Source organism: Arachis hypogaea, chromosome 10 (assembly GCF_003086295.3).
Source record: "Arachis hypogaea cultivar Tifrunner chromosome 10, arahy.Tifrunner.gnm2.J5K5, whole genome shotgun sequence".
NCBI classification, from domain to species: domain Eukaryota; kingdom Viridiplantae; phylum Streptophyta; class Magnoliopsida; order Fabales; family Fabaceae; genus Arachis; species Arachis hypogaea.
Window position 1 is genome coordinate 24355640 of NC_092045.1, and position 21742 is coordinate 24377381.

Consider the following 21742-nt stretch of genomic DNA (forward strand, 5'->3'; position numbering starts at 1 on the left):
CGCTTTTCAACTTCTATTTTTATTAGAATAGGCTACGCTTTTCAACACTATTCATCACTTGTCAAGCGTAGCCACATTATATTCCATGGCTACTTTTTATAAGTGTAGCCTTAGGTCCCTCTTTTTTTTATATACTATAGCTACTTTATATAAGTGTAGCCTTAAATCCCTTATTATTTTTTTATTTTATATATATAATAATTCTGCATTTTTAATTAAATGAGTTAAATATTATAAAATAAAAATAAATACATAATTATACTAAATAATTTTTTTAGATAATAAAAATTATCTGTAACTAAAATATATTTATAATAATGATCCAAAAGTACTAAAATAATGTTAATTTTAAATATTCATACATCTCATATTAAAATAAACATAGCCATATCAAAATAACTATGATATCCCTTAGAATTTACTACTAATACTCTATAAAAAAACTAAAATATTATATCCTACATAAGTATCTTCTAATAGAAGTCATTAGTCAACTATACATGTATCCATTCCCAACACTACTCTATCTTAGCCAATAAACCACAATAATAATCAACTTAATCTTCATTATCATCATCCTCAATATTATCCTGCATAATTATATAGAAAAGTAATTAGAAAAATATTTATAATAACATTCGCGATTATAAAAATTAAAAAACCAGACTCAAAACTATCAATGACTGATATCATTAATCCTTTCTATACCGTGTACAAGTTTCACCAATGCATAATAGTGTTTCACAAATCCAAAATTAGAATTCAAAGATCAAAAAAGCATAAGCTATAAACCATAAGATAAAGAGCTATAATTTAAAAAATCATCACCCTAGTAACTAGACAAAAATCCCCTACCTCCCACCACAATGCCAAAATCAGAACTGTTGCCACAAAGTTTCCCTATTCTCCACATTTGAAAAGTTGAACTCTCCTACACAAGCCAATTTTGAATTATTACTCCTCCAACTACTACTACTACATGCAACAGCAACATATAGAACATGATTAGGACTAGCACTTAAAAACTAAAATTTTAATATATTATTATCATGTTATGAACATATCATATTATGAACAAGAGGGAGAGTTAACTTTTATACTCAATGAAATATAACACACAGATGATAATGTTTTGAAACTTTTAAATAATTATTATTTTTTTAATTCATGTAATAGCATTGATCAGTAATAGCATACTTCTAAAGTGTGAGTTAACTCTTAATTCATGTGACACACATATCATTGCAAGAAGTCAGAGGAGGAGATATGTGCTCAGTTTTACAGGGGAACAAAGTGAAACAGAACCAATAAACCAACCAAACTAGCAATTAGCAGTTGAATAATTTTTTTTTTCAACCAAGCATAAATCATCACCTTAGTCGTAGCTTCCAGGCTTACAAGGTCTAAGTGGAAGTCAAGCAGTCCAGGCGACCTATCAGCTAGAACCTAGAACCAAAATAGCAAAACGGAAAAAAGGTAAGTAATCAAATGATATATTTCTTTAGTGCAATTGTTATTATACCTTGCAAAGATAGTGCATCAGTGTCATCGTATTGTTAGAAGCACGAGTGTCAGTAAGCTTTAAAAGACTATCCTACTTGAATTCAATTGTGGATCTTGCATAAATTAAATAAATAAATAGTAATCCATAAACTGTAAGTTTACGTTAGACAAGATCTAACAGAATCAAATTAAATTTTAACTTCTGAAAAATTAAGAAGGGCCTGTGATTATCCAAACATAGAAAATTGAGAGAGCTAGAACGATGTCCTAGAGAATGATAAGGACATTAACATTTAAAGGAAAAAAGTACATACCCCTAGCTGTTCCTTGATTTAATGTATTACCCAAAAAAAATAATTTTCTTCATGATCTTCAGCTTGATAGACTTTCGGACCTATTCCCAAGAGAAAATGCATGAGGTCAAAGAAATACCAATAACACAGTTTGTTAGTTTCATGCACAATGTACCTCTTCACAAGCAGAGTTCACAGTTTTTAAACTCTTCTTAAATTCTATAACGTGCAAAAAGAAAAAAGCATAACTGAATCAAACATAAAGAAAAATATAGCAAGCACCACCATACATGAGACAGAAATTGAATCTTGAAAGAGAATACTCTTAACTTTGACTCTACTCGTGGCACCTTCATCAGCTCTAAAAAATACTGAAACATGACCAAATATATACAAGGATATGATTATAGATACATAGTATGATATTGCATTAGGAAAGGCCAAAAGAATTGTTTTATAACCAACATCTAAAGAAAAAGTGGGGACATGTAATAAATTGCTTCTTTCTTTCTAGAAGCAAGCAGGCAACAACAAATCTGTAACTATATGTGATATAGACCTTGAATTCATATGAGCTGCCTTCCAAGAAAATAGACTTCTTGCACAATTTTATTGATCATTATCATATGTTAGATTCACTTCCAAAATCAAAGCCTTGCCGCATTCAGTTCTTTAACCTCTGCAGCTAATTATTTATACCCAAAATTTTGCAATTTCCAGTTTCCATGCCAACAATTGTTTTTTCTTTTTTTTCCCTTAAAATAAGTTTCCTCTCTTCTCTACTTCATTTCTCCACCATTCCTCCCAACTCCCTATCAGATTTTAAAGTAAGTAAAGGGTCTAAGAAATCAAATGCTGGTAGACGGATCCTAGTTATGGAGCCTACAAACAATATCCTATATAATTCTGAGTACTTAGATTTATACTAAATTAGCTATCATAAATAATGATATGGCTATAACAAATTAGTGCACACCTGTTCACATTTTTCCAAATTCTCTTTGTCACCAGTGTATCCCTTCATAAACAAGGGGAATCAAAATTAGAAAAGCAAACAAACCAGAGTAAAAGATATGTTTCCGTAACAGCAGACGCCAAATGAGAAACCTTACCTGACAAAACAAGATGTAGGAATTAAGTATGATAAGTTTGTTAATCTTTACCTTCAAGAGTTCCATCTCTTCTTTGGTAGGACAAAACTTAATGAGATTTTTCACCTGATCCACATCTAATACTGATTCATCCATAGCCAGCACAGCAGCCTGAGAATATCCATTTTAACATGTTAGATAATACTTAACCACATTGTTCGAGGTGGATATTTCAGATTTGCTGGCAAGAGCTATTATCGGTGGCCTTAGGCACATATACAAGTCAATCAAATTTCAATAAGCATCTTCTATGTAAATAAAAAACACTAATATTTACTAGAAAGCAACATGCATAAGAATGATATTTTCATTATAAAATCTTCTATCCTGAATGATCAAAAAACTTATTCACGCCAATTTTCAGCTTACCATCATATCAGGAAGTGGCATCTTAACCTTAGTGAGCATAATTTCTGTATTGTGCAAATAATTTCTGTCCCTCACTTTTTTCAGCTGCTTGGGCATTGCTCCTTGTATCATTCTTTGCACCAGTACCATCTTCTCCCGCATCATCCTACCAAATCAATGAATACAAGTATGTAACCAATAATCCTAGATTATTCTTTGAACCACTAGATGTGAACGAACCTTAGTCTCATTAGTCTTTGTATCCTTTCCACTGATTTTGCCTTCCTGGAACAGATTCAGCGCCTGACACAGGTTGCACGGATCCAATATCAATGATGAGAAGGAAGAGCTTAAAGAACCATTGATCAGTAATTCCCAATCTTCTGGCTTCTATCTGCATTAGTTCTGCAAATTCATAGCACACACAAACCACAAATGGTGTTAGAAATAATAAACTCTGTTTGAAGAGGCGACAATTCGCACACTTGAGGCCAATAATCTTCTCAAACAAAAAAGAAAACCCTAACGAAGCAAGAAGTAGAAACTCATAAAATTAGAAAGCCTAAAAAATAGAACCCCCAAAATCTTCAAAAATTCACAGAAGAAAAATCCATACACAGAGAACAAGTGAGATAGAGGGTGAGACAAAGAGAGAGCGAATGAGATAAAAAGTGAGATGACGAGCAACAAAGAGAATGAGATTGAGAATTATTGTAGGTGGTCTGCGATTGCTTCTCGGCTACCAGGAAGCTAAAACCATTCATCCAGTAAAATCTCTAATTAAAAACCCTAAATTGGAACCTAAAACCTCCCAAATTTCATAGAACAAACTGAAAATCGATACATACCTTCTCAGGTGAGCGGCGATGACGATGCTGAGCGACGACGACGACGCTGAGAAGCGACAGTGAGCACACGCGATGATGATGCTGAGCGGCGACGGTGAGTGCACGAGATGGCGATGCTGAGGCGACGGTCAGCGCACGCAATGATGAATATTAGTTGGTTCTAATTATGTTTGAGTTGATTAAATTTTTATAAAAATCTGTTAATCTTATTCCACTCAAGATTATATCAAAACAATATCTAATTAAAAAGAGAGGAGGAGTTGACAATAGAAAAGGTCAGTTTTTTATTACTCGAACTCAAGATTATTAATTAAGTCTTATTAAAAAGACTTTTAATACCAAAATTAGTAAAAATAATAAATTTTTTTAACATGTATCATATATTCTTACAGAGCCGTTTGGTATTGGTTCAAGGTTGAGACATGTTTGAGTTTTTTAGAAAAGTTTCACTTGAACACAAGAATATCTGTTCAAAAGAGAAGAAAGGTTTGATTGTTGGTGATTTTAGTCATAATTTTTAAGTAAAATATTTTTTATTCTGGTCTATAAATTTCATTTGAATCATTAAAAAGTAAATATTAATTTTTAAAACTATAATTATGCTGAATATTAGTTGGTTCTAATTTTCTTTGAGTTAATTAAAATTTTATAAAAATGTCTTATTGTTATTCTACTATAAGATTATATAAAAAAAATATCTAATTAAAAAGAGAGTAGAAATTGAGAATAGAAAAGGTCAGCTTTTTATTACTTGAACCCAATATCATTAATTAAGTCCTATTAAAAAGACTTTTAGTACCAAATTTCTTAAGAATAATCAACTTTTTGTTTTAACATGTATCACATTTAAGAAGGAGCAAATATTTTATAAAAAAATAAATATATCTGTAATTATTTTCTTATCTAATTTTCATAATTTGTATTTTAATGATTTTTGTTTCACGTAAAATTTTTATCAATAATTTAGTTATTTATTGTTTTTTTACCTTTTTGTGATTTTTCGTCATGTTTATGTGCATTAACAATAAAAAAAACAATTGAAAAAAATGTGAACATTACTTAAATTTTAGGATACATAAAATTTATTAATATAAAAACCTCAGAAATAAATAACGAAAATAATTCATGATATGTTTTTTTCAAGATTTAGCTCTTCTTTTTAATTGTCATAAATACTAAAAAAAATAACTGCTTCTTAACAATTCAAATATTAAAAATCTTTACGATCACTAGTAATTAATTCTTCATAATGGTCCAGTGTAATTTTTTTTGAAAAAAATTTAATTATCTTTTATTTTGTGTTTCTTTAATTTTTTCCTAGGTTTAAGAAGATCAACAGTAATCACCAACAAAAAGTAAAAAGCCAAAGGTCACGACCCACTCTCTCCACCTTTCCCCCAGTGAAAAAAAGAAGAAGAAAGAAATGCGACAACAACATACTTACTAAACCTCCTTCGTCTCTCTCTGTATCGTCTCACCTCGCTCAACCCGCAAAGTCTACCACCGAACTTTTCCATACTCAAAACCCCATATTCTCCTACAGGATACCAAGTTGTCCTCATCTGTGGTGGCTCCCAGTGCTTCCAATCCGTCTGACAGACCAGTCTCCCTCGGTGACTCGGCGGATACTTCTTTATCTTCAGGTTTTGACAGATCGAGACAATAAACTTCAGCCAAGTAACAAGGGAGGTGCTGTTACAATATTGGCCCAACGGAAAAGAACTGATTTTTAGATTTTGCCTTTTCAGTAACCAGGTAACGAAATATATTATGGAATATTATATCATGCATGTTAACCGATTAAAGAGGTGCGTTAAATCTTTAACTTCGAATGGTTTGTTTTTAATTTATATTAGAAGTTCATGTACATGATTTGGTTTCAGAATCCATCAAGATAACAACAATTTCTTTTTCATTGTTTGTTCAAAACTTTAGTATTTTTTCTTGGACATTCAAAAAGACTCATATGTGTTAGTTACTTAGTTACCTATTTTTGTCATACTCATTATAATGTCAGTTTATTTACGTGATTATTGTTCTCTTGTGTTGCTCAGTTGATAATAATGGTAGATTTAAAATACCTTTCTTTGCTAAATAATTAGGTAAAATTATGTGAAGTATCTTTAGCATGTTTTGTTACACATGAATTAACTTTGGGAAGAAATTTGAATATAGGGTGAGAGAGCTCTTCCCTCAACTTTTGTTTCAACTCATGGGGAAGGATTATGGCCAATGTTCTATGTCATTGACGAGCTAGATAATTATTTAGTGCTGGAGATGATAAGAAAGAATGATCAGTTGCTCATAACTGACTGCTTATTTGAATAGATTAGAACTTTCTATCTTATCGATAAAGGGGCATCTGTTCAATTTAGGTTCAGTTTTGGAATTTTTTTATTTCATTGTGGAATAAGGACAACCAACCCATCCAAGTTCACCTTGATTCTGACTGCTATGTTCCTGAGCTAATGGACCCATAGACACTTGATAATGTATCAAGAGTGTTTCACATAAAGTATACCAGGATTGATGAGGACTCATCAGCTGATGTGATGGTTCTATCTGGGTCTGAACCATCTGATGATAAGTTTTCATCAGATGGTGATGAAAACAATGATCAAGATGGGACACTAGTAGGGGATAATTCGCATAATCCGATAGATTTGTCTAGTGGAAGCAGTTTATCATTGGAGGTCAATGAACAAAGTAACGTGACAAATGAATTGTCTAATCCTAGGTAATGCTAGATGTAACTTTTTTCCTTGTGTTTTGGATTTTAATATCATGGGATAGCTTGCTATTTTTTAGTGTGGTGACTAACATATTCATATTATCTTGAATTAGATACGCTACAGAGGTTTCTTATGAAAAGATCATCATAGCTTCGGATCTGGGGTAATCTAGATTGGTAACTTGATCTCAAAAGAGTGATTTCTTTTTTTTTTTCTTGCAAGCTTATTAAATGTTCTTCCTAAATCTGTTATTCATTGTGTATGAAAATATTATGTTTATCTTAACTATGAATTATTCGTTGCAGTATTTGGCTTCGAAATTTGCTGTGTATCTTAAACTATCTGGAGATGGTTCGATTTGGACGATCACTGGTCCAGATTCCAATGTAGAGAAGAATGGGTTCTTTTTTCACTTACTGAAAAGTGGAGGAAGAGGTGGAGAATAGAAGTTTGGGATCGGATGGAATGAATGCTGTAGAGTATACAATTTAAAGGAGGGGGCCATCATTACTTTGAAACTTGGCTCGATAGCTAACCGCCAGATAGAGTTGTCGATTCAACGACGTTAGGCCTCCTATGTATAACTCTATTTGATAGATATTTTGAATTATATGTTAAGTTGTTTTGGACATATTTTATTTTTTATTTAATGAACAAATTTATATATGTTGTAAATATTTTGTTTTGCTATCAATAGGTATCTTCACAATCTATGTTTTTAAGATTATGAAAAATAGAAAACTACATCTTTGTTGGACTTTTTTTGTTTCTGTTTTTTTAGTGTCTAATAATTTTTATTATATTTTATTATTTTACAAAGCATGTTATACTGTTCATTGACATATTGAGTAATTATTGTATTTTGTTGTTTTATATTATTGTAGTGACAATTTGGTTATTATCCAAATTTAATACAACATATCTATCTTTATGGAATACATTTTAAATATATTCTTAGTATTTTTTCTTTTAAAGGATTTTAGATTACATAAAGCCCGTGCATTGCACGGGTTATCACGCTAGTATATATATATATATATATATATATATATATATATATATATATATATATATATATATATATATATATAGTCTAATAGTCACTCAACAACAACAATAATAATAATAATAAAATTATTAGAAAATATTTTACAAGAAATTCAAGGTTAAAACCATTTGATATTTTTATATTTAATATAATCAAAAGATGTACTATTTTAAAAAATATGTTTGTATTAAAAAAAAACATGTGTTTAATATAAATCCAAATTAAAATATTTTCTTTTAATACATATTTTTTAATACAAACATATTTTTTACATAGCACATCTTTTAATTATATTAAATACAAAAATATCAAATGGTTTTAATTTTGAATTTCTTGTAGAATAATCTCGTCTCTAATAATTTTATTATTATTATTATTATTATTGTTATTATTATTATTGAGTGACTATATATATATATATATATATATATATATATATATATATATATATATATATATATATATATATATAATACAAAAATATCAAATGATTTTAATTTTGAATTTCTTGTAGAATAATCTCGTCTCTAATAATTTTATTATTATTATTATTATTGTTATTATTATTATTGAGTGACTATATGTATGTATGTATGTATGTATGTATAAGAATCTAATGAATAAATTTATTATTATTTTTGTCCAAAAAATGCAAAAAAAATATAGTACAGTATTATTGGACATTTAATAATAATAATAATAATAATAATAATAATAATAATAATAATAATAATAATAATAATAATAATAATAATTTTATTTTATTTTTGGATGGATGACTGTTGTATCTAATAGAGAGAAACATTGGAAATTGATTTATACATTAATTTTTCTTGGGGACTAAAATGTCCATTTTTAAAATCTTTAGGGACTGATCTGGGTAATTACTTTGCCAGAAAATAAACTGGGGACTAATTTGTCTGGCGGAGTAAAACCTTGGGAATTGATCTATGTATTAATTTTTCTTGAGAACTAAAATGTCCGATTTTAAAATCCTTGGGATTAATTTGGGTAATTACTCTTTTAAAAAATATGTTAGATCTTAGATGTTTAATTTATTATAATTTTATTTCTAATCTTTTAAATATATTTTCACTTTTTTACATGTAAATAACGAAGGAGTCACTAAATTTGTTACAATTTTATTTCTAATGTTATAGCTTTAGGAGTGTACATAGCCAGGCCATATCGGGTTTGGCTTAACCTAGATCCGATCCAAAATATAGACCGGACCTAATTTTTAGATTCTAACCTGATCCTAGACTCAATGAAACCTACGCATTTTTGGATCGGGTGAAAACCAGGTAAAAATCGGGTGAAATTTGGGTCTTTAGCATGTAAAAATCACCTAATCTCCAACCATTATTTCACAATTCACATAGTAAAATTTACTTAAAAAATATAACAAGAATCAACCCTTCTCTAAAATTAAAGTATAACCATAATCAATACTAATATTGTCTAATAACACCAAATATTTAAATCAATACAAATAACACAATATTATGCATTAGTCTAAAGTCTTATGCATTTTAAAAATAAAACATTAACTTATAATCTTATAATGACTAATAACACAAAATATTAAAGTTTACAATATTTAAATTCCACATAACAATAGCCATCATCCATCACAAATAACACAAATATTAATTGTGTATGATGACCGGACCACTGGGCCAAGTTCAGGTAACCCGAATTATGGCCCGGACCCGACCCGAAATAATGACCGAATCTATTTTTGAGACCCTTACCCGACCCTAGACCCGGGTCAGGCCGGGCCATGTACTCCCCTATATAGCTTGGTCTTTAAGAATTTTAAAATTGTCTTCAAGATTGTATTTGGTTCTGAAAATATAATAAAATAAAATATTGAGAATAAGATATTAAAAAACAAAAATATAAAAAGTAGTCTTTTATATTTTATTTGGTGATAAACTAGAATAAATTATAAAAATTTAATTTATTTTCATTTTGTACAGTTATACTATTAGAAAAACATGAAAGAATAAAATTTTTCTTTTAAATTGATGAAGGAATAATACAATTGTTCTAACAATGGTTGCTCCAATAAATAAATATATGTAATTTCAACCGAAAAATAATGGACAAATATTAAAAAATCCCGTTTATAATAGATTTCACAATATGGCAGAGGTTTCATTCTTGTACTTGAAATAAAAAGAATAGGAAGAAATAAAGAAAAATAAAGAAAACATAAACAAGGAAATTATTCATGTTCGATCTCTAAATCAATGCATGCAGTATAAACACTAAATGAAAACCTTAGAATGGCTCAATATTTAATTTGTGTCTGTCTACGGTAAGAAATACTTGAGTGTTCTAGCACTTGTTAGTTATTAGTCTTTACTAAAATTGTTGTGAAATACTTTATTTTTACAAGAAATTATTCAATCAACAATTAAATTAAAATGTGATATAAAGGAATAAAATTGTCATTTTAAAATGGAATATGAAGAATCAATGATTGCTCAAACGGATAAAGAATTGAAAGATTCAATTGATCACAACCAAATACATGCAAAAAAATTAAACCCTAACATACAAGATCTCTATCATCATTCAACCATAATCAACCACATTCACCCAGAGTTTCACTAATGAAGTAGAGTGAAAAAAATGAACAACAACCCACAACCAACATTTTGAAAAAAATAAAGCATGATATGTTGAGAGCAACGATTTTTTTACTAACTTGTTTCTGAAGAGATGGTAACTCCCAGGTAATTAATCTTCACAACCCGAGGGGGGAACAAGAAAGAAAAGCTTCAAACTTCCGTTACAGCGATACCCATGGTACTTCTCTAGGGGAACGTATACGAGGGAAGGAGGAGGAAGGAGAAGGGTCAATTGGAATCTCACTTTTGAAGTGGTTAATGTTTGGGTTTTCATTTAACCCCTTTCTCATGTCAAACGACATCGTTTCTAAATATTTTCAGCGCCAAGAGTAAAATGACGTCGTTTTGAGAGTGACAGGTGTCAACCAAAATTTCCAAGTCAGTTTTTCGGTGACGAAAAATGACGTAAGGGCCAAATTGAGGCACAGGTCAAAATTTCAGGGTACAATTAGAGTCAATTAAAATCTTAAGGGCTAAATTGAGTTGGAGGTCAAATTTTAGGGGCCAATTTGAGTATTAACTCGTGGTGATGATTGCAGAGAAGAAGGGGAAGTGGTGGTTTTTTTTATAGGGATAATATTGACAATTGTAATTTATTGTTCTATCTAGTCCATAACTACCAAACAAAGTGAAAATTTTGTGTCTCATTGTATCTATATCTTTAATGTCTATGTCTTTGTGTCTCTATCTCAACCCATACATAAACCAAACATAGCCTATTATTGGGGCCACTTCGGCTTGGTGATGGGATACAACAACTTCTAAAAAACTACACTACTAAGGATGGTTATATTTGGATCTTGAAAAGAGGAATTTGCTGGGATGAAAATGCCAATTGGTATTGGTCATGGCGTTCTAAGCTTTCAGAAAAGTTAAAGTTATTATATGACTATGTCTTGAATATGTCCTCTTCACAATCTTCGTATGTTTTAACTAGGCAATATCTGCTTCAGCGTTGTGCCCACATTGTGAAACTTATCATGATACGGTGTTTCATTGCTTGTTAGAATGTGCAATGGGCTTGGGCATGACCGTAGGAATTGTACCGCGAGGAACGAACAACCAGATGATGAGGTTAGTGACTGATTGGTTTGTTTCTGAGACTTTGGTTTCTTAACGCGTGAGTCATTTAAGTCTGTTATTTTGTGTGATGTACCATTCAAAATTCTGCATTGTTATTTTGATTGAGTAGCATTGTCTTGTCTTTTCTGATTTTATAGGGAGCAGGAACTATTAACAGCCAGTCTCAAACTTCTTGTAAATGGGTTCAACGAGGTTAGGCATTCGGTGATCAAACCGCTTGTGGGGGATGAAGTGCAGGTCATCTATTCGTCACTGTGAGGCTGTTGAATGAAGCATGTTTGGATTTGCCAAACCGTGGGTCCATTTTTTTGAGGTTGTTGTAGATGCGGGTTCGAAATTTAGGTGAAACATTGTCTTGTATTGAACTCTAGTAATTCTTATACTATTGCGTCATGTGTTGTAAATTAGGGACGTGCATTGTAGAGCAAAATTTGAATGTCTTTCATGGTGTTTCAAAGTAATCATCATGCAAACATGAATTCTTAATGATTAATTAGTTTCAGCCTTAGGATTGTCCGCTTGGGCGATAATCCTATATTTTCTCGATAATGGGAGCCTTATTGGAAGGTTTATTCTCTCTCTTTCTCTTTCTGGTAGAGGGTGGAAATTCCTTTTAGTTTCTTTTAAGATTGAATTTATTTTTTTCTTATGAATTTATAATATAAATTATTGATCTCATTAAAAAAAAAACAAAATAAATAAAAAAACTAATTATAACTAATAATAAAGACATGAATCATTAAAATTTTATAATTTAAACCAGTATTAAATAAAAGAGTACTGAGAGTATTAAAAAAATTATAAGTAATATAATTTAATAAAGTATATTTTGATATATTCTTCATATATTATTTTTGTTTTTGATATAAAAATATATTTTGTTAATTTTTATATGTTATTTTTATTTTGTTAAGTAATTATTAATTTTATTATAAAATTAATTAATAAGATCGATTTAAATATCAAAATTAAAATGATAGGATAATATAAAAATTTATTTAAGTTGATGCCTATTTTAATAATTTTTTATTTAAAACTAATTTTAAGTAGTGTAATCTAAATAATATTTACTTTTGATCAAAATCAAGTTTGCAAAATTAATTTCATGCAAATTTTCATTTATAAACTGTTATCTAAATACACAATTATTCGAAAATTGGATGACTCCATGTAAGGTATTGCTTGCTTTTTGGTTGGTACATGTTGGAGATTTGTAGGTTCAGTGGTTGCTCATATGATTCTCATCATTTAGTGGAAGCATGTGGCGGTCGTTTTTAAGAGTTATGAAACAACATACTGGAGTGGTGGACTACTGGACTGCGCCTTTTGCTTTGAACAATTCTCATCAAATGTGACTCGAGTAATGGACTATTGTTTATGCCATTTATAAAATGTTAGCCACTAATGTTTTCTTTACTCTATTACTTGTCATTCTCAAATTGATGGTCAAACTAAAGTAGTAAATAGAACATTAGAGACCTTATTACGTGCTGTTGTTGGTAAGAATTTGAAAATTTGGAAAGATTGTTTACCTTTTATTGAGTTTGCTTATAATAGAACTATTCATTCTTCTACTGGTTTTTCTCTTTTTGAATTTGTGTATGATTTTAATCCTTTAATTGGACTTATTACCTGTGCCTTTGAGTGATCTTGTTAATTCGGATGCAGAAGGTGAAGCTAACAAGGTTACAGCAATGCACTTGAGAGCACGTGAGTTGCTTGAAAAGAAAAATAAGTTGACAGCCCAACGGGTGAATAAAGGTCGAAGACAACTTGTCTTTAAACCTGGTGACTGGGTATGGGTTCATTTGAGAAAGGAGAGGTTTCCTACTAAAAAAATCCAAGTTAGATTTTGGGGGTGATGGTCCATTTCAGGTGCTCGAAAGGATCAATAACAATGCTTACAAGATTGACCTTCTAGGTGAGTATAATGTATTAGCTACTTTTAATGTCTCTGACCTATCTCCTTTTGATTTGGATGTAGATTCGAGGACGAATCTTTTTCAGGAGGAAGGGAATGATACGAGCCCTATAGGACAAACTGAGAGCTGTCATATGCCAATTGGTCCAATTATACGAGCAAGAACTAAGAGAATAAAAGAAGATTTGCAAATATGGTTAAATCATTTGTTCAAGAGATGTATCAAGAATTGGACAAGACAATGATTAACAATTATCAAAAGTCAAACGTCTTACTATTTACAAGATGCATTGAAGACTCTCATTAGTTAAGATGAATTAAAAAGAAAAGACATCACTTAGAATTTATTTTATATTTATTTTATTTTTGCTATTTTGTTTGTTTAGGCCCAATTATGATTTAGCCCATTTTTTTATTCTAGTGAACTTATGAGTTAGGGTTAGAGGTATAAAAACTCTCTAAAATTTGGTAGCCACTTTTTTCCTTAATTTTGATGAATGAAAATTTCTGAGTTTTTTTAAGAAACTTAGGTGTGAATAGATGAGGTAGAATGATTTCTTTAACTGTTGCATCAGAAATTCAAATTGAGGTAGAGAAGTCCCCTTTTTAATTTTCCATCTTATCTGAATTACGTTTCGTATTAGTATTGCTTGTAACTATAACATTTGTGGTTGTGTTTTGTTTAGTTTGTAATTTATATTTAGTGATGAAAATATAGGATTGATGTAATCTGAAAATCGTTGTTTATGAGCATTATTTGTTGTTAAGAATGACAAACCAGTTTGAACTAATTTAATTTATTATATTTTATAAAAGTATCGATGAATGATTAATCAGATAGCATAAATAACTATATGTATTTGCTTTATTTGACTAAATAGATCCTGTAAAATTAATGAGATGTTGTCTAAAATATGCATTTGTCATGTATTAATTCATGTCATACATAACTAAAACACAGGTCTCTAATTCTATAACACTGTCTTTAAAGTTAAAACAAACTTCAACTTGTAATACATTCAGATTCATAGAAAAACACAAGAATCTAGTATCTGTTAAAGAATACCTCATATTACCAAAATGAAATTAATGGTCATTTGCTCGCAATATCTAATAAAAGAAACCAGCACAAGCAACATGTATCAACTATCAAGTTACCCACTTTCAGGCTTCAGCCATTCAAAATAAAATTAATGTAGAAAAGTATTCTATATATCTCTCACTGTACTTTTCCCATATTAATGGGCATTTTACAACACACTGAATACATGAATAAAGCCTTTAAAAAAAAGGCTTTAGTTGCTCCTTTCCTATCTCTCACAACCTATAAATCAATTCATCAATCCGTGCTCAAACAAAATCTGCAAATTGGGCAGGAGATTTTGACCACGGAGACAAAGAATGCACTATAACTTGTATAAGAGCTTATTATTTGTAAAATGTTTATAGTAGTACAAAAGTAGTTTAGTAGCTTATGAATAATTTTATACTAATCCTTGGTCAGACCAAGATAGCGCCTTTCTTATTTGGTAAATCCACAAGACTATCTGAATTCCCCAAAGTCGTACTTCCAGCAAAATCTTTTCCAATCTGACATTCAACCAACTTAAAAGGGACTTACTTTGCGACATCTTCACATCGATGACAGCCTCGGAAGAAATCTTTCCAATAATGAAAAATGTGTCCAGAGAAGATCCTTGCAGCTGGTCAAGAAGCAAAAAAGAAAACATATTAGTATAAACAGCACCAAACATATGGAACACATTCTCAAATTATGACACTTAGTTGGCTATTGCACTATTGGATACAAGCTACATTTATTTTAAGAGCATTCATCAATCTAACACAAGATGATCGCGGAAAAACATGGAATGATTTGTACCAGAGAATTGTTGACTGCTCGTAGACAGTCATTTGTCTTCAGCATTAGAAGAATCACACGCGGTAATCTCCTTAGAAGCTCTGAGATTTGGTGGAAATATTCAGAAGCGTACATCTGCAAAAATAATTTAGAGATCATTTCAGTTCTTGTTTTCCATTTAGGAGGCACAAATACAAGGAATTGTACATTAAAGAAATGCTATTCACCATGCTAAGAAAGGAAAATCAACCATGGAGAACATCTTTATATCTAGTTAAAACAGGCTAAATTTTATGCTTAATAGAAAGTGAACAGCATTATAGTTGTCATGAACATTGCTATGAAACCTCAGTGCAGGATACATGAAAAGAATCAAGAACTATAGTCCTTTTGGTAAGAAATCAGCATGAAGATGAGAATTGTTGACAATGTTAAACGCAGAAACTGTAGTACAATCATTATAATCCAGAATAACATGAACCTATGTCTAACAAAGCAAAATCATGGAGAAAGAATTTCAATCAAACAATATTTCACCTGCAGTTCTGAAATTTCACTCTCTGTTCCGTTAAAAACTAAATGATCCAGTGATTGGTCAACAACTCTTTTCCATGGTCTCATAGTCAGAACTCCGGCAAAAAGTACATACAAATCCTCTCCAGCACCCAATTTTGCACTATATTCCTTGATTGCACTAACATCAGAAAATACCAAAGCCTTCCACAGTGAAGCATAATTAGTTCTTGTATCGAAGTCAAGTTCTTTGTAAAGTCCATGATCTAAAAGAATCAACTGAGGTTTTCTCCAGCCTATACATAAGAAAAGAAATTAATATAAAGTAAACAAAGTAAATGAGAGTCAACAGATATCAACAATGCAGTTATTCTAAAAAACAAACAGAGCTACAAGTAGACAAACGTCAATGGAATAAAGTTAATCAAATTTAAAGGAGCCAGCAAAAATTAGTATTCTAATGGGAAAGGGTAAAAAAAGAAAAAGAAAATTAATATGGTGTTTTGAAAGTGAAAGCCATTTTTATTATTTTACAAAATCAGAAATACTCATCATAATCGGTAAATATTTTTGTCAACCAAGAAACTGAAAAACTACATCAACCATGTAATAGAAATGAAAAAAAATAAATATCTTAAAGATCACCTTTGATTTATAATGTCACATATGAATTCATGTGTCTCATGTTCTCAAGTATCAAGTACAAAACTAGAAATGCAGAATAGGAATGTCATTGTGAAATACCTAGCAATGTGGTAGGAACCCGGATATTGGGGGAAATACAAGTAAAGTGGAAGAGCTGGAGCTTCACAATCTCTCCAAGAAATAAGGCTCAAAATGATCAATGTCACTAATTAATCCTGTTTACCCTTTATTTATTATTAACTAACTCCCCCAACTAACTGTGAATACAAACACAATTCGGCAGAAACACAGAAAATCTTTCTTGCATGAATGGTCGATGAGACCCAAAAATAAGCCTAAGAAGGCTAATAACATCACAGAAAGTGTTTAAGTTTCTCAAGGCAAGGAAACCTCACCCAGAATATTACGTTTCCCAGAAGGCATTGGACGAACCAATAAATTTGCAGAATGTGGATCGCAGTGCACAAACCCATGCTTGAACATCATTTCCGCAAAAGTCTGACTTACCTGAAAAAGTAATGATCACATTATACTAAACTATTTTGTTTATGGACTATATATGGAATCAAAAACTCATCTTTCACTTGCCCAAACTCAAGTTATAATAACAAAATGATAATGTGTTACGAAAAAAAAAAAAACAGGATACAATTAACCAAAAATTTAACCATGGATAAAGTGAAGTAAAAAAAATGAACCAACCAATTTTGAAAGTTCATGTGGATGGATTCCAAGTTTTCGAATGGTCTTGATATCATTTATATGAGCACCATCCATGAATTCCATTGTTAGAAGCTTTGAGGTACTTAGATTCCAATATACTTTTGGAGCATATACATAATTTGCAACATGAGGAGACAACTTCCGGAAGTTTTCCACACACTTCTCACTATTCTTTGCCTCGACCAAAAAATCTAATTCCTGCCACCAATAATATTAAGAAACTAAATATAAAAAAAGGGCCAAAACTTCCAGCAAAAGGGGATTGCAAAGAAAAGAATGCAGAACGAAAAAATGATAAATAAGAACACATGATACGCCAAATCTTACATATATCAGGAAAAACTCATGACTAAAACAAATGTATGTCACGTTAGCATCATATATGTTGCAGCCATATGACGAAACCAGGCTAAATGTCACGTTAGCATCATATATGTTGCAGCCATATGACGAAACCAGGCTAACATGAAATTAAATAAGTAAAAATTTTGTATATCGCAAACGATTGTCAAATATTCAAATATAATTGATTATTTTGTCAAAGTAAACATTGTAAAACATCAATATAAAAAGAGATCAATATTGTATCTCAATGAGCAATGGAACCAAATAAACAGAGCTCAATTTAACTAACAGAATCCAAGGATGAAGATAAACCACCACGGTCACATGAAAACTTGATCATAATATAAAACTTATCTATTTGTGGTATGAAATATGTTGGAGGATTAACACTCAAAGCACAATAGTTCAAGAAAAAACTACATAGTCAATTATTTTACCGTATATGTATTGCAAGAGATAGCAACCATAAAAAGTATATTCTTTTCGATATTTACTAACAGAAATATAGAATGATGGTGTGACCACATTTTAAAATTTATTTAAGGTTCCCATGATCATTTTTGGTCAACCTCTTAACTGCATGCCAAATTCCAACTTCTTCACCCAAAATTGAATTAATAGGAAATAATATATATGTATAGATACAATATTAATGCCATCTTTGTAAATTGAAGGCAGAGCACCCAAATAAGCATGGATATATTTTAGGCATAGGCATTGCTTTCAAGTTACAATCAACTTACCTTGGGTAAACTGTCATTAATCTCATCAATCAACCACCTGCAGACAGATATGAACAAATGTTTGATAAATCATGAATTCAAAGCAACTAGTAACTGATGATCAATATTTCTTACTAAAGAGACAACTCAGTTTAAATTTTAGGGCAATCAGGCTGTTTCGAAAAAATAGATACAATCCATCAGTTGTGGTTGTTCAGACTTGGATGACTTCCAAATGTCTCCTAGTCATGACATCTGTAAATTCCCTAGCCAATAGTATTATAGCCCTACTTACCTATAATCAAAACTGGGAAAAAACCTATGCAGAGTGTTCACAACCAATTCCACTGTGGCATGATCTGCAGCTGCAGTCTCAGTCATGTGAGCATGCTGAACCTGAATAACAACAGATAAATTTTAAATGAAGAAATATTCCCAGCAAAAACACTAACACACATGTTCATGCAGAAGAAAGATGATTCAAAATATTCAATAATGGACGATCAAGAAATATTAGCATTATTTTTAACCTTCACAGCAACTTTTTGGCCATCATGTGTGTGGGCTACATGGACTTGTGCAAGGGAAGCACTTGCTATTGGAATTGGGTCAAACTCAGCAAATATCTACACAATTAAAAAAGCAAAACTCATCCACCACAATAGTAATTTCAAGAGAAAAGTTGCAACCATGACTGGAGAAAAATAACACACATAAAGGACAAATGAATCAAACAAAAATATTTATACATTTTCCGGTGTGTCTCCAAGCTCCCTCTTGAATACTTCACATATTTGCTCATATGAAGAAACTGGACATCTATTTAGCATAGATTCCCTCAATGTTATAACATACTCTTGAGGAACCAAGTACTCCTGTTCATAAATAAACATATAAAAGAACAAACAGAGTATTCCCTTTGCATCACTGAGGACGATTGCAATTGGTAAAGTCAGTTATCACCATATATTTTTTTCTATTCAAAAAGGAGAGGCAAAGGAAGTATACCAACTGCCCAAGATGCTGCCCAAGCTTTATATAAATCCCACCATTCTTAAAACACAAGTCTCGAAGTTTCTCTGCTGACCGGAGGTGAACTTCATGCTTGACCATCTCCCTCTCAATGCTTCCCTCCCGCAATCCACGCAGCGAATATTCATAATCTAACAAAACAACGACACAGCAAAACACATTTCATTATTCCAAGCTTCATTCTCACTCAAAAAATAATGTCTGTGGATAAACCAATGTGAAAACACGCGTAGAAACATCATAAATTCATAATTCACAACTCAAAACCTTAATTCAAATTTGAACTATTAATTCAAATAAGGTAAAGACAATACAAATTGATGTGCAACATTGTCAATCACTTTAACCCCAAACAAACTTTTAGCAACAGAAACCCAAACTCAAAACTAGCATCCAAATTTACAGAATTCAATAAGGTAAAAGAAGTAGGATTGAGCTTTGAAGCCAAAAACAAATAAATAAACAAACAAATAAATAAATAATCGATAAAACTGATAAGAATTTTTGAATTTGCAGAAACTTCGGGAACCATGAAGTTTCTGTTAGATCTACAGTTTATTTACCGAACGCAATGTTGGCGGCAGTGACGGCGTCGCGGAGGAGGCGGTGGGGAACGGTGGCGCAGAGCCTGAGAGCTGTTGCGGGGTCGTCAGAGGTGGCAATGAGCGCTGCCGCGGTGCCGCCGGCAGCGGCGGAGGCAACAAGAGAGAGCTTCTTTCCTGCGCGCCATAATGAGCCCATCTTTAGGGTCGTGTTTGGTCGTTGTGACTTTGGTCACAATAGGTTCTCTTCTCGTGGCAAAAATAATATATAAAATGAATACACCAAAAGAAGATATCTTTTAATTATTTATTTGTGAAATATTTTTTAAACAACTATGTTAGATATGTAAAAAATTAGTTACCAAATCACTCATTTATATAGAACACTTTTTTTTTTTAAGATAATAGCAGTATTTTATACAATAGAAAAATAAATACAATATCTAAAATTTAGGATAAGAAAAAATAGAAAAGAAAGATTTTCAAATATTAGTAAACAGGTAAAATTGTAAGAAAAAAATAACATAAAAAAGTAGATAGCAAAAAAATTTTAGGGTACTATACATAAGGTAAAATAGATAGCTCTTGGTGACTTAAGCGATGTTGCTAGCACTTTTTCCAGAGATTTTGGACATGCTTGAAGACTCGCCGACATTTCTCCTTCCAAATATTTCAAGTTATAATCAAAATCAGTTGAGCTCTTTTCGGGCTTGTTCCTTGAAGTTCAGTTTATAACACCGAATCCCTCTACCAATCGAAGAACAGGGAACATCTATGATTTAGAATTGAATGGGGTAAGTTAAAGGGCTTTTCTTCCATACTAGATTAGCGTCTCCGCAGAAAAATAGACAGTGCATGAGTGATTCTAGAGTTGACTTGCAAATTGGACAAGTTGTCGAATTGGATGGAACTGCTGGTGGATGAGAAGCAGAACAAGAAGCTTACCATGGAGGATTTTTCACGCAAAGAGCAAAATTTTGTGAGGAATTTTCAGCTTCTATAAATGACTCCAAATTGACATCTGTTACATGAAGTTTGGATAAAATTCAATGGAGTTAAGGTAAAATTGGTAAGAAATATTGTACCCAAATACAACATCATATGTTTTTCCTCTGTTCATTATCCATTGAATTATGTTTTCACCTTCTCTTGGGGTTATGGAGAGGATTCACTTAGCAATTTTTGGAGGAAAAAAATTTGAGATTAATACTTGGTTCCACAATTTATTTGACAAAAACAGGTCTTTCACCTATAACAGATGGTAACTATCTGATAGTAGTACCACAGATGGTGAAAAAATGAAGGAGTAAGAAGGAGGGAGTCATGGTTTGGATAAGATTTGAATGTCACCAGAACTTACTTTTCAACTAATGTCTTTCTCTACAACTCGCCTCCCTTCAAGAATATTTTGCCAACTCCAAGAAGATAAGATTCTTACTTCTGCTATAAGTATAAAATTAAATCTGAAGTATTCACCTTTAAGTATTCTAGAAAGAAAAAAGTTAGGTTGATACACGATTTTTTTTCAGCACTGTTTACCAAAAAGAACCAGGTTTTGAGTCCTGAGATCTTTAAAACCAAGCCCGCTTTCTTTCTTAGGCTTAGTCATCTTATCTCAACTAATTCACACCATTGGTCTTTCAAAACTTTGCTACCCCCACCAGAACTGAGTTAGAATACTATGAATTTTATTTAGCAAGTTATCCGTAAGTTTAAAACATGACAATGTATATATTGGTATGGCTTCACCAACTGCTCGAAGTAATACATGTCTTCCTCCATTAGATAATAAG

At 31.2% G+C, this 21742-nt stretch overlaps 2 protein-coding genes across 14 annotated transcripts; both read right to left on the reverse strand.

Annotated features, from left to right (window-relative positions):
* Positions 1-288: 288 nt before the first annotated feature.
* Positions 289-4447, reverse strand: LOC112715398 (formin-like protein 21b). Of its 13 annotated transcripts, none has more exons than XM_072204717.1 (10): positions 4144-4360; positions 3536-3700; positions 3317-3461; positions 2960-3058; positions 2773-2814; positions 2087-2167; positions 1818-1897; positions 1375-1446; positions 856-931; positions 289-590 (listed from the first exon to the last, which is right to left on the reverse strand). In XM_072204717.1, the coding sequence occupies exons 2-7, from the start codon at positions 3544-3546 to the stop codon at positions 1844-1846; spliced, it is 432 nt and encodes a 143-aa protein (XP_072060818.1). In that variant the 5' UTR covers positions 3547-3700; positions 4144-4360; the 3' UTR covers positions 289-590; positions 856-931; positions 1375-1446; positions 1818-1843. The 13 variants fall into 13 exon arrangements, with proteins under 13 accessions (XP_072060818.1, XP_072060816.1, XP_025622940.1 ...); XM_072204715.1 differs by having other exon boundaries at positions 1972-2167; XM_025767155.3 differs by having other exon boundaries at positions 2909-3058; positions 4144-4341.
* Positions 4448-14706: 10259 nt separating this feature from the next.
* Positions 14707-20235, reverse strand: LOC112715399 (putative ABC1 protein At2g40090). Its single transcript, XM_025767162.3, has 11 exons — positions 19971-20235; positions 19384-19538; positions 19125-19250; positions 18906-19001; positions 18671-18771; positions 18397-18433; positions 17288-17506; positions 16981-17092; positions 15965-16236; positions 15449-15562; positions 14707-15269 (listed from the first exon to the last, which is right to left on the reverse strand). The coding sequence occupies exons 1-11, from the start codon at positions 20146-20148 to the stop codon at positions 15051-15053; spliced, it is 1629 nt and encodes a 542-aa protein (XP_025622947.1). The 5' UTR covers positions 20149-20235; the 3' UTR covers positions 14707-15050.
* Positions 20236-21742: the final 1507 nt, after the last annotated feature.

Excerpts from the sequence above, each read along its gene's own strand:
- LOC112715399 (XM_025767162.3), bottom strand. The coding sequence starts at position 20,148 with ATGGGCTCATTATGGCGCGCAGGAAAGAAGCTCTCTCTTGTTGCCTCC. Across the intron at positions 19,002-19,124 it reads TTGGAGACACACCGGAAAAT|ATATTTGCTGAGTTTGACCC; the intron begins GTATAAATATTT and ends TTAATTGTGTAG. Across the intron at positions 18,434-18,670 it reads TTTCCCAGTTTTGATTATAG|GTGGTTGATTGATGAGATTA; the intron begins GTAAGTAGGGCT and ends ATCTGTCTGCAG.
- LOC112715398 (XM_072204714.1), bottom strand. Across the intron at positions 3,059-3,316 it reads TGCCACTTCCTGATATGATG|GCTGCTGTGCTGGCTATGGA; the intron begins GTAAGCTGAAAA and ends GGATATTCTCAG. Across the intron at positions 2,168-2,772 it reads ATTTGGAAAAATGTGAACAG|TATTTTTTAGAGCTGATGAA; the intron begins GTGTGCACTAAT and ends GTCATGTTTCAG.